A 14232-nucleotide genomic window follows, 5' to 3' on the forward strand; every position below is an offset into this window, starting at 1 on the left:
CAATGATATAAGAAGCAATACAGGTTTCCCTTTCCAGTTAATCGGTCTCTCACATGTTTAAAGTATTACAATAATAGACATTGTTGCTAATAACGTAAGAATTGCATTCTGACGTCATGTATTTTCGTAATTGTATTACATGTGTCGATGTGAACACAGCCACATACACACGTAGATGCAATCACCAAACTCTTATTTTCATAAACCCTATTGCTTCGCCCTCCAAGAGCTCCTTGGCAAATCAAATTCTTATAAAACCATTCATACGACAAGAGATTCCTCCCTAAAGATTTCGAAACGTCCTAGCCCGCGTTATCCCCCTATTTCAGCCGTGTCTCCCCCCAGCAGTGTGCAGAAGGAGCCCTAGGCTGGGTGTGTTTCAGTGGGAGTTGAACCAGACCTCTGGTATTTACTCTTGCACATCGGCCGTGTCAGCAGACGCTGACGATGTTCAACACATTCAAGAGAGAGGGAAGGCTTCCAATCGTTTGTTACCAAGTGTGGCGGCCAACTATAGCACTGCAGACATGAAGAAAATAGTTGAAGTTATCATTTTAAAAATTAGCTATTAGAACCACACTGAGAATGACAAAGCAGGTATTTGAGGTGCTACAAACAGAATATATCATATCATATATCGATGGTCAGATAACCTACGCTCAGTTTTCAACCAGGAAGAAAAAGCTGTTGATTCAATCATTAGTAATTCTTACAGGCATTGTATGAATGTGATGTACAATATATGTGTTTAACTCTCAATGGACAGCCATGTCTTTAAAACACACTAAAAGCTTGGAGTGAAACCACTGTTACGTCTGACCAGCCCCGATTTGGTTTAACTTGATATCTTTTCCAGTGTATATATTTCTGTTCTGGTCTACAGCTTGTTTATAATGACGGATGACCACACTGCTCAGCAGAATATCATGTTGACATTTCCAAGAAGACCATGTCAGCCCTCAAGCATCAAATGCACACCCTGGGCCTGTGTGTGTGTGTGTGTGTGTGTGTGTGTGTGTGTGTGTGTGTGTGTGTGTGTGTGTGTGTGTGTGTCTGATATGAAAGTCAGCTGGCCTGGAGGTATTTCCCTGGTGGAACTGTTCCATTTTGAGCCCTCTGTGTCTGACTCCTGATCTGACTGAACAACACACCGGGGACTAGCAGCACTGCCCTTTGACGACACTCATTTCTATGAATTAGAGATGATGACATTTTTATTTTCTTCACATCATCAAACATTTAATCCTCATGGAAATAATGACCAAGTTGGCAAAGGCCCGGTCCATGCTAGAGTGGGGATAGATGGAAGCTAATGTGGAGCTAGGGTGGGGTTACATAGGGTACAGCTGGGGTGGGGTTACATAGGGTACAGCTGGTGTGGGGTTACATAGGGTACAGCTGGTGTGGGGTTACATAGGGTACAGCTGGGGTGGGGTTACATAGGGTACAGCTGGTGTGGGGTTACATAGGGTACAGCTGGTGTGGGGTTACATAGGGTACAGCTGGTGTGGGGTTACATAGGGTACAGCTGGTGTGGGGTTACATAGGGTACAGCTGGGGTGGGGTTACATAGGGTACAGCTGGTGTGGGGTTACATAGGGTACAGCTGGTGTGGGGTTACATAGGGTACAGCTGGTGTGGGGTTACATAGGGTACAGCTGGTGTGGGGTTACATAGGGTACAGCTGGGGTTTGGTTATGTAGGTTGAAGCTAAGGTGGGGTTAGGGTAAACAAGGCTCGGGGTTGGGTGAAGCTACGACACAGTTCCGTTGGGTGAAGCTTGGCTGGTCGTATGGGGGAAGCTATGGTGGGGTAAAGTAAGGTAATTCTAGGGTGGGGTTAGGGCAAAGCTAGTGTGGGGTTAGGGGGACGGTAGGATGAGGTCAGGCTGGCTCTAGGATTGGGCCACAGTGTTCTGCAAGGCGGTGTGCCTGGGAGAGATGAGGGAGGCCAGGCTGAGGACAGGCTGAGGGTGAGGGTCACTGTGTGGCCAGAGAGGAGCCACAAAGAGTGGATTAAGGAAGTACAGAGAGAAGAGGAACCAGATCACTGCAGTCTTCATTCTATAGGAAATCAGTGCTGTTTGAACGCAAAGGCGGCCATCGATACTACTGCCTCCATCTCCTCAGTTGGAGCAAAGAAAGTCATTTGCATAACATAAGGTTAAAACGCATTCAAATACACTCTGAAGGTCAGGGTCAGAGTGACGTCGATCCCAAGGGTCCTCGTCTCATGAAGCTATGCCTGGAGTGAGATGACCTGTTAACAGTTAGGATTGGCTGAGGTGAATTGCACGTGGAAGTTATCTCGTACAAGTTCCTATCAGACAGACACTGCCAAAAGAGGTGTTGACGAATCGAATGCAGTTATATATGGGAGAAAGTGGTGGACAATCCCACTCCATGCACATCTCTGAACTAGACGACTAGTTTGATCGTTCATAATCTAGCGACAGATGGTCTAGTTTTCATTAGGATTATAACATGCTTTCCGTTTCAAGATGACCCGCAGTGAAAAAGCAGAGGGAAACCTCTAGTAATGGCTGAATCTAAATTTAAACTACACCAGTAGGTCTGTCCTTGACCCGCTGTGGGAGCCCAGGCTGAGACTGGAGCAACAGGCACAGATGTTAGCAGTGAAGCTGTTCTCTGAAACATTACTGATATCACATATCCATTGTCAATACATTTTTATTTGCCATGGTGGCAGTACTTCATAAAGGGATAGAATACAATTCTTTTTGGACAACAGAAGTGGAAAATTGTTCTTTGTCTCATTGGATTATTAATGAAACTGAAAGAAAGGACAAAGCAATATTAAATAAATACAGTCAACAATAATAACACAGGATGAACGCAGTATTTTCGTTCTGCCAGCAACCGTGATGGACAACAGTATTCTGTTGTGAATACTATTATTATTGTTTTGCCCACAATGCTAACGTAACTGATACCAAGGCAATACGATATCAATCTACATTATGTCCCTGTATATTGTTCAAAACACCTTTTTACAGCAAAAACGTGATATCTCCCTACACTTTGGCCAAGAAAACTGGACAAACTAGTACCGAGATAACCGTTACAGGCACATTGGTGGCTAATCTGTTCCTAATGCAAATAGTCTCTGATGCGTGAGAACAGGCTGGGTATTATGCAGGGTGACAGTACGGCTTCTGGGTAGCGGATGCTGGGTGGTGGGTGCCTTGGCCAACAGAGACAGGTGGCTCCAGCCATGCACAGCATGTATCCCAAACACGTCAATGCAAGAGATCACAACTCCCTACAAAATGTGCACCATTAACTTTAACAGCAAACTTACAGCACACACACACACACACACACACACAAACACAGAAGGGAAACAGCAAATTCAACGATTTCCTCCATGCACACTGGCACACGACCACACCAAAGCATGATAGAGGCTTGACCAAGGGCGTAGGAACCGGGGGGACGGGGGGGACGTGTCCCCTCCAATATTGGAGACAGGCGCATTTGTCGCACCCAAAAATGATACCGCGAGGAGAAAAATATTTTATTTTATTTTGAAAGAGCAACACAGCGTCTTGTCACCGGCCCCCTGAATGGTGTTTTGTGCCCCCAACAGAGCCTTCAAGGCAGGGTTGTCCCGGTTTCCACCAACCACTATGAAATGTCCCCTTGTCCACGATTACACAGCCAACGTGGTCTTATTATAGCCCGATCATTAACTAAAAACCACATAGAAACATTAAAGCATCCAGCACATGACTTCAACAATGTGTGAGGGCATACGCAACAGGAATGGTCGTACAGTGGAATGCTGATGGAAAACCAGCGGACGAGCGCTGGGCGGAGATGTTCGCGCATTTCAGAAGCAGGACATTCCGTACAAAAATATAAGTCTAATTTGTTTGCCGTGTGTCTGCCTGGCACTAATGCTCCCGTTGAGCTGATCTTTCCATAATAAACAATACTTGGACTGATGTGAGGAACCGCATGACCATTGCTTGTTACAGGGGCCAATTTTGATGACACCTGTCCGCTATTCCACAGCAGCAGGCTGTCAGCAAACAAATCGATTTTTTAGCAAATTCACTCCTCAAACAAATATGTGTAGGCTAATTTGAAGAGCGTTTGTCTCTGTGCTCTATGAGGTTGACGTTTCACACACACACACACACACACACACACACACACACACACACACACACACGCACACACACACACACTGTTCCAAATTTTCTGAAGCTTCAGGCTAATTCATAAAAATATAAAAAATATATATATATAAAAATATATAATATGACACTCATTCAATGTCTTTTCATATTTTCTCTTAAATGTGTATATAGGCCTACCAAAAACATTTCAGATTTTTTTCCCCTTCAGCTTTGTTGTGAGCAGTAGCCGTATAGGACAGTGATCATGATTTTCCTCAATATCAGAATAACACCCATAGCACAAATAGCAATGGTGGGTGGAATGCCATAAAGTAGGTCTGTATATGCAGTGAAGCTTGTCCAGGCTCTGCTTGTCAGGGTGTAGGCTATGAATCTGAACACATTTTTAGAATGATTAGAATACATTTTTAGAATTTTTAAAATGTAGAATAAAATATATTTGTGAATGTTATGCACTGTAGTTAATTTATTTCTGTTCAAACCATTAACAGATCTGTCAAGTTTCTGATATGTGTCCCCCCCAGTGTTAAACTCATTCCTACGCTCCTGGGCTTGACAACTCCCAGCTGGATTAAGGCCCTGTCCACACGGCTACGATTTTTGTGTAAAAACGCATGTCTTGCACGTTTGGGCCGACCGTCCAGAAGGACCCACAGTTTTCGGTGCCTGCAAACGCACTTTTTTGAAACCTGGTCTCACGGTGAAAAAGAGAAAAACGGCCCCCTCCGTCTTCGTGTTAGGATTCATGAGAACCCCAGATACGCAAACAATGACGTCATCGCCCCAACCACCAGGTGGGCAACATTAGATTTCCGTCTAATTTGTTTTTGTTTGATTCGACTTGTATTATTTTTGTAGCATTAAATACAGCCCCTTGGTAAATATAATTACTAATTGTACATTAAAGTAAAGTATTTTCTGCTCAATCTACAAGGTTTAACAACTGCTGTTGGTTTGTTGTTCTTCGACTGTATGTTTGTAGACAGCGTGCAGGCTTGATGCACATGCTCCGCCTCCTCCTCTTTTTTTTTCAGTTCAGTAGCAGAAACTGCGCCACATATAGGCCTGGAATTTGTACAACAGCATTTCTACAGCTTGATGCATCTTTTGCAATGAGTCCGTCATTATGGAGAAATTCCTGCTATGCTGCAACGGAAAATGGGGGACATTCACTCTCTTCTTCCACCCACTGTTCACTGCCTTGTCCATTAAGGCACTAAAAGTCCATTAAAAAAAAAAAGACTATTGTTGACTTTTTTTTCCCTCAGATGTTCTTGAACTCTTCTCTTTTCATCCCTCCACGCCAGTCTTCACATGCAAGCCCAACATCACAGCCAACCTGTCTCTCACCTCTCCTCCCCCCAGCTGCCGAGGCTGCAGACCACTAGGTCAGCTCACTGGCCCTGTCCTCCGTTCAGCCCCCTGTTCACTACCTCCTTAAGCCCGCATTCAGCCCATTCATCCTGCTCCCTTTTGTTTCGTAACAACACATGAGAAGATGATTTAATCCAAACCTAACTACACCACCGTGCATTCATCCATAGTCATTGAAGCCTGTATACATCATCATCAGAGACTCACAGAAAGAACTGGGTTGTTTTAGGGACATTGACAAAGGTGAGCTCCACTGTGGAGTAGAATCGCTATTCTAATACTTTTCTCATTTTGTTTAGTTTCCCATTTCAACATCCTCAATAATCAAATGTATGTGTGTTTGTGCTTTGCATTGCTGTGTCCCAAATATGAATACATTTTTTGTGAGACATACAGGATGACAGTGTTTAGACAAACATATATAATCATCTGATACTCATTAGTGTACAAAGTGATGTCTTGGGGAACCGGAAGCCACTCAGAAGATGCTAATGGTAAAAGCAAGGAAATTGAATACTTTACAGGCTGGATATGACCTTAAAAATGCACTGCTATGAAAATGTTGTCAAAAACACAGCATATTGAAAGCCTAGAAAGAACGTCTAAGCAAGAATTATATCCTTGGGTGCATTTTGGCTAAATGCTTTTCAGAAAACAACTTCAACCCACACACGTAAAAAAAAATAAAACTGACTGATTTAATTTGAGTATCTCTTCTGAACTCACAGGATTCAGCTCATTTCCAAAAGACGGCTAAGCTAAGCAAAGCATGACAGACTGCCTTAGAAGATGGAGAGCTTCAACCCTGTGAACCTGCATTAAGGCTGGCCTTCCCGCTACACACCAGTATGCAACTAATCCCATGCTAGCACGCAGCCATTAGCTTGTACCACAAAAACACACACACACACACACACACACACACACACACACACACACACACACACAAGGAGCAAAGAAAACACAGGTGTAGCTCATGAAATTGATTAAGGGTCCATCTCAGTCGTGGATTGCACGAGTGCAGTCAGAGCTGGTGAGGTCACCAATACTTTGTGCCTGCGGAGGCCTCCCTCCCCTACACCATCCCATAGTGTATGGAACAGGTGCGTCATTCATGCCACACACTTGTGTTTACCCTGCTCTGGTGACAGCCGTGTGGAAAGACTCCACTGGCCATGTGATTTGGTGGGGCTGGTGCACGGTTCGGGACTTCACTGTGAACTCCTCTAATCAGGCGAGTTTATGTTCTGTGTGAGTTTATGTTCTCCGGCAGAAACACAAACACAACTGAGCCACCATCGCACACAGAAACTGAACAGGATTTATATAAGTTGCTATGATGGGCAGACCTGAGCACAAAAAGCGAGGTGCATATATGCATGCGATGTTTCAGTGGGTGGCTGATTGTACACTGCGACCAAACAAGCCCTGTCCGTTACGACGTATACGAGGAAAGAGAGAAAAATAAGCATTTTTTATTTCCCTAAGGAAGAAAACACAGCCTAGTCAAGATATAAACAACTAGTGTGAAATATGTCCTGGTTTGTATTGTTTATGTGGTGTGTGTGTGTGTGTGTGTGTCCACACGCACAACGTGTGTTTGGGCTTTGCATATTTCTTGGATGCACTGAATAATTGAAAACCTGAACGGATGGCAGATGTCCTTCTGCCCTAGGAGGCAAAGCTAGAAAAGCTTGCAAACATTACATTTATATATATGCAAAAGACACGCACACACACACACACACACACACACACACACACACACACACACACACACACACACACACACACACACTATAGGCTACACCAACTAATGTAGCCTACACTTTGAGCCATCTCATCCGCCCACTGCACACTTTCATTGTTACATGTAGGCCTACTTAACATGTACAAAAATGAAAACGTGAATACATTTACATCCTCAATCAGCTACATGTTCTCCTCATCCCCTTCACTCCTTCCTTTTCTCGGCTTGCAACGCCACCTCTTCTTCTCCTTCCCACTCTAACTCCATCCTCTCCCCCTCTGTGCCTCCACTGCCCCTTGTCTGTCTGGTCTTTCATCGCCGTTTGCTTCTTTACTCCTCACCTTGTCACCCTTGCTCTTCCCCTCCCCCCCATCAGATGAGATGACCCCGGCTGTGAGTGGAGACCGCGTCGGCCTAGGACCACAGACACAGTGAGATATAGTGCTCGTTACCGGTCCCATCCTGTTTAGTTAGCCCCCAAATGCCCAAGGATAAAAGTTATGAAGAGCTTACAGAGATTCTTAAGGCTCATTTTAACCCGAAGCCGAGTGAAATTGTGTTTAACGGAGTGAAATTGTGTTTAACGGTTTAAATTTAATTCACACATACGGAAGAGTGGTGAGTCTGTAGCAGACTATGTGGCTAAATTGAAGAAATTAGCCCAACACTGTGAATACAAGGAGGTATTGCCACAAATGCTAAGAGACAGACTGGCTGTGGGGTGACAATAGTGAGAAATCAGCAATACAGGCAGCTGTGGAAGAAAACACCTTGTTCAGGTGTCCCTGAGCAAGGCACCTAACCCTAACTGCTCCCGACGAGCTGGCTGTCGCCTTGCATGGCTGACGCCGCCGTCGGTGTGTGAATGTGTGTATGAATGGGTGAATGTCAGGCAATATTGTAAAGCGCTTTGGGTGGCAAAAAATTACCAAAAATGCGCTATATAAATGCAGTCCATTTACCATTAAAGACATTACCCATGGTGATAGTCGAAGGTGAAGGACCTAACCTATTAGGGCGAAGCTGGCTACAGGCGCTAGCCATGGGAGGTCAGTGGGTGAACAAGGTGGAGTCAGCACCTCCACTACAGTTGAAAGGGGTACTTGAAAGACATGCTGAAGTGTGTAAAGAAGGGCTTGGGAAACTTAAAGGTAGCACAGCAAAGATAAATGTGGACCAGGACGCACCGCCAAAATTCTGCAAACCCCGACCAGTGCCATATGCAGTAAAGCCACTAGTAGAGGAAGAGCTCCAGAGGCTGAGCGCCCATTGTCCCAGTAAGGAAACCAGACGGGTCAATCAGGATATGTGGGGATTATAAACTCACGGTAAACCGGGAATCCAGAGTAGACCAGTATCCAATTCCGAGGGTTGACGACCTGTTTGCGCAATTAAATGGGGGACAGCATTTTACAAAACTAGACTAGTCATGCCTATCAGCAGGTGGTATTGGCGGAAGAATCCAGGAAGTATGTCACCATCAACACACATAAAGGTCTGTTCACATATACCCGTCTACCTTTTGGGGTAGCATCAAGTCCTGCAATTTTTCAAAGAACCATGGAGGGCATATTGGGTGGCATTCCAAATGTTGCCATTTATTTGGACATCTTGATTTCGGGACCCAACGACCAAAAACATCTGGAAAACCTAGAGGAAGTGCTCCACAGACTGGAGAAGCATGGCCTGAGATTAAAAAGAAGCAAGTGTGAGTTCATGGGGGAAGAGGTTGCATTTCTAGGGCACAAAATAAATGCCAATGCATCCTCTGACAGAAAAAAAAAAAAAATCATTGAGTTAAAAGCTTACCTGGGGTTGTTGAATTATTACCACAGATTCCTTCCAAAGCTATCCACACTACTGGCACCGCTACATACCCTACTAAAGAAAGATGAAAAATGGATCCGGGGTCCAAAGCAGCAGAAGGCGTTTGAAGACTCAAAAGCGCTGCTTCAATCCTGTAGTGTGTTAGTTCACTACGTTGAAAGCAAACCCCTCATTCTGGCATGTGATGCCTCACCCTATGGGGTAGGGGCAGTACTTTCCCATCAAATGGTGGATGGCTCGGACAGACCCATAGGGTTTGTTTCAAGAACTCTCAATGCCGCTGAGAAAAACTACTCTCAGCTAGATAAAGAAGGACTGGGAGTTTTCGGAGTGAAGAAATTCCACAAATCTGTATGGGAGACAATTCTCCATTGTGACCATAGGCCACTAATTTCACTATTTAGTGAAATGAGAGCCATACCTCAAATGTCATCTCCACGGATCTACAGGTGGACGGTGACACTAGGGGCTTATGAATACACCATTATCTACAAGGCAGGCAGAGACCACTCTAACGTAGACGCTCTGAGTAGACTGCCACTGGAAGGGAAAGAGGAGAAAACAGCGGAGGAGGAAGAAAGAGTACTGCTGTTTGATGATGTGGAAGCACCTCCTGTAAATGCACAGCAGATAAAGAAATGGACGGACAAAGATCTGGTGCTAGCTAGAGTACGAGAATACATACTACGGGAAGGAAGATCGAAGATGAGGCATTCACACCTTATGCCCGTCAGCAGGATGAGCTCAGCACACAAGAAGGATGTATACTATGGGGAGGACGACGAGTCATTGTCCCTCCACCAGGTCTCTACGCTCTATTGAAGCAATTTCACGAAGGCCATCCAGGCATTACCAGAATGAAAGGATTGGCACGCAGTTATGTTGTGGCCAAACATGAGCTGAGGTGGAAGCGCTAGTGAAGGAGTGCATGACATGTCAGGAGAATAGGAACAGTCCACCAGTGGCCCCATTGCATCCGTGGGAAGTATATATCTTTTTTTAATACATATATATTTTTAAATTATTATATCAACTTCTTCAATGTCCTGTCCAAAATGTTGTAACCACTTTCTGTTTTCAAAATAACCAACTAAAATGATAGCCGGAGTTAAGCTGCCCATAAGCGTAGTCGAGGGGAAGGGGTTGCGCGATCAGATCGCATTTCTCGAGCCAGATTACACCGTGCCATGTCGCCAAACTATGACTGTGCGGCTGGAGAAAATGTACAGCGAAGCAGCAGGCTCGCACCGTGAGATCCTGTCCTTAGCAGAGAGTTACCATCACCACCAATGCTTGGACAGCATTGACTACGGACCATTAACTTTTTTACTGACTGGGTTGTGCAGAGTGCAATCCTGCAGACCCGGTCAATGTCAGAGAGGCACAGAGCAAAACATGGCTAACGTTACCGTGTAATACTTATGAATATAATCTCAATCAATGACAGCACCAGTGGCAGCATCAATATCCTAATTTTAAAAATTAGTCGGCCGATGTCAACACCGAAGGCTGGGAGATTTCACCATTTGCAACTCGTGCAGATGGTGTACGAGGCATCTGGAACACACCTTAAGTTAGCAAGAGGCGGGATAATGCTGCCGCTGTCACTCTGTCACTAGTTTGTTTTGGTTTGACCGCAGACAGCACAGAGGCAGAACGGGCAGAAGTCATCGCGATCATCTTAAATGTTGCTGCAGCAATACATCATATATTCCGTTGCATCCACAACATCCACAACTATCGATGAAAGATTGGAGCATGAGTTAGAGACAAATAGAAGAAATGACGAAGAAGAAAGGCATTGCGAACGACTGCATTATCAGAGAAAGAGTTTATTTTTTTGCTTCATTTCACATAGAAGAACACTGGGACAAATGTAGTTGATTTCTGTATTTAACTGAGAAAACAGGGAGTGGAAGGCCGGGACCCTATAATGTTCAGCTAACTGTGGTAAATAATAACAATAAAAAAAACATTTTCTATATACTCGTGCAGCTGTGAACTCATGTATTGTAATTTATTTGTCTATTAGGGTTATGATAAGACCTATCTTTTAGCGTTCACCACGAATGACTCTGAAAAGCAGTGCCAACATTAAAATATTTTTTAACCATTCAGCGAACAAAATGCAACAGGCTGATTTTAGGGTGCCACTCAATGACATGCAAATGCAGACCGAAGCGCTGTCAACACGTCTTCTAACGTGAAGTGCGAAATAGCGATATTCACACATAGGTAATTTACATTTCCTCAGGGGTAGTCTTTTTTCAGGATATTTTCAGGATACCAATGTCAGAATATGTTGTTCACATATATGGCCCATCAGGAGAACAGCGGGAGAACAGCAGGACTTACCTGTATGTGTGAAAGCAGCTACAGATCTGCCCTTTTTTCACTTGAGCCCCTGGTCCCCAAAATGTCTGCACACTGCCATAAAGTATACATAAGGTATATCAAGAGAGTTCTTTGTGGTATTTTATTGCGGATGTAATATATATATTCACACTTTGACCCTTTTAATCTGAAAGGAAATTGCTTGTGTCCTTAAATATCCATAGCTGCTACCAACCCACTCATACCTTAGTAGGATATCCCCACATCTACAAGAGGGAACTATAAGAAAATGAGAATCCATAAGAGCAGGAGTACAGCTACTCTTGAGATAGCAGTTACTCCAGAAATATTTGCCATAGTTGTTTTTATCAAATTATGAAACATAATGGTGAGGTCAAATCAAATTAGGGTCAAATCAAAACAACCCAAAACCATAAAACCAAAATGTAGCCTAGAACAAACCACTCCCCATAGTCATGATGAAGCAAAGGTAGAGATTCAAAATTTGTGATACTATTATTTTGCGTAGGAACTTTTCATAGTGTTTAAAATCGGAATAGGATGTACCTTTTGCTGGTGTCGCCTAGCCTAGCCCACATTCAATGACGTGTGGAATGCATTGATGGAGGTGGTCCGCTTCTGTGCCATTATCCTACCTGATGCGCCCAGTGAACCCTATCCCCTATCTTCTCTCATTCAAGAATGCGTGCGTGCTGACATGCGCAGTTAGGCGCAGCACACTTCTATTTAGCCGATTGCCTTCAGAATATGTGCTGCACTAATACATGCGTAATACTATGGCTATAAGGTAGGCTATAAGTTATCACAGCGTAAGAAGAAAAACATAGAATGGGGGGGGGGGGGGGGAGAGAAATTAAATGAGGGTTCATTGTGGATGTTTTATTTGCTTCAGTCATTAGTCATTACTGTAGTTATATCGATTGACTCGAAGTAGCATGTCGGCGTGAAGTCGGTGCTTTACAACTTCATCCAAATGAACCCCCTGCCTGCGGCCAGCAGAGCGTGGAGGTGTAGGCCTACCTGGTTGGTGGTGTCCTGCGGTAGGTTCTTGATCAGGATCTTCCTCCTGTTGCTCAGCTCCTGGCGAGTTTTGGCCAGCCTCTTCCCGATCTCCTCCGGCTCCAGATCCAGCAGGTCGCGGAGCGTGACTCCCGGGGGGTCGGATGACCCGGCTGCATCCTGCTCCTGTCGGGTCTCTTGGCCGTCCATCTCCGAAAAAAGTAAATTTTCTCGGACTGAAGAAGAGTGGACTGTCGGCGGCGGGATGGACGAGGCTGCCGCCATCTTGAGTGTTGTGTGGATAAAAGTGAGAGAGCGGAGCGGTAGTGCGAGATAGGTGGGCGTCTGTGTTTTGTTGCGCCCATGTGAGAGAGTGAAGGAAAAAATGTGGACCGAGAGGAACAAGCAAGGCAACGCAGTTCAACACACCGCTCCCAGCATGTGTAGGGCTTCACCTCGGACGATGGCGACCCCAACCGTTGGGAGAACGAACAGGTGCGAGCTATTATCGATGCGTCATGAATATTGAGATCTTCTGAAAGTGAATGATGAGCGACGCGCTGCTACACTGAACGACCGATCTTCAGTTCACACACACACACACACACACACACACACACACACACACACACACACACACACACACACACACACACACAGCACGGGCATCAACACACCTGTCACACAACAAAAATGCATTCCATTAAACTGTACTTCATTGGTTTTAGGCAAATAAAAAATAATTGGATAATAAACATCGTTCGTTAACCAGATTTCCTAAATTGCACCCAGGTGGAGTTTTCTACATCCTTGTGCCATTTTCATCAGTTATAAAACGAATAGACTGCATGGGACTAACTTTTGTCTGTTTAGCCGCCCTACATATTTGTCTTGGTCAGCAAAATAAGTTTGTTGGAGATATATCTATCTGCAAAAAATACAGTAAATGAATGGCGGTATCTGTCCCCCCTCTCCCATCCTCTTCTCCTTCACTTGACAAGCCTTCTTTTGTCCTAGTGATGTCGTCTCTGCCAACCAACAAGCCAACTAGCTGGCCTGACTGTCTGCTGCCAGAAAACTGTGTGGGTGGAAACCTGCCTGTTGGCCGCCTCGTGGGGTACAGAGCTCTCATGCTGAGTCCCTACATTGGCTGAGCAGCTACACTGCAGTCTCAGACTCTGTCTCTCTCTCAGGCCACACACACACACACACACACACACACACACACACACACACACACACACACACACACATATATAGATACAAATCATATGCTCACAAATAGAAGAGGTGCTTTTCACAATTGGCGACAGATAATGCCAGTAGGCACCCTTATGTATTTCACATTATATATTATTATATTTAGTGCTTTTCTTCTACTCAAGCCAGGAAGAAGTAGTGAAATCATCTCCTTCTCGTGTTCTTTCTTTGTTCACTGTGTGTGTGTGTGTGTGTGTGTGTGTGTGGGTGGTTTCCTTTGGCAGAGCTGAGGCCAGACAATCACAGTTGTGAGCGGCTGTAGATCACAGAGAGAGCAGCAGCGAGAGGAAAGCTTAGTGGGACGACATCAATCAGAAGAAGACTCTTCTGCCTGGCGGTGACAGAGGTAGGGTGGTGGAGGTGAGGGGGTGGATGTGGTGGTGAGGGGATTGTTGTCAGCAGGTGGAGGTGAGAGGGTGAAAGTGTTGGGGTAGAGTTCAGAGGGTGGAGGTGAGTGCATGGTTGTGAGCTGGTAGAGGTGAGAGGGTGGTGTTGAGGGGTG

At 44.9% G+C, this 14232-nt stretch overlaps 1 protein-coding gene across 1 annotated transcript in view; it reads right to left on the reverse strand.

Moving 5' to 3' along the window:
* raver2 (ribonucleoprotein, PTB-binding 2) overlaps positions 1–12879 on the reverse strand; it is a gene marked incomplete at its 3' end in the record, with an annotated part of 68222 nt that extends 55343 nt beyond the window's left edge. Inside the window, 1 exon segment of the mRNA XM_084472970.1 lies at positions 12492–12879. Coding sequence (XP_084329096.1) covers positions 12492–12755 — 264 coding nt within the window. The 5' untranslated portion in view covers positions 12756–12879.
* Positions 12880–14232: the final 1353 nt, after the last annotated feature.

This window comes from Micromesistius poutassou (genome assembly GCF_964030765.1).
Source record: "Micromesistius poutassou genome assembly, chromosome: 9".
Lineage (NCBI taxonomy): Eukaryota > Metazoa > Chordata > Actinopteri > Gadiformes > Gadidae > Micromesistius > Micromesistius poutassou.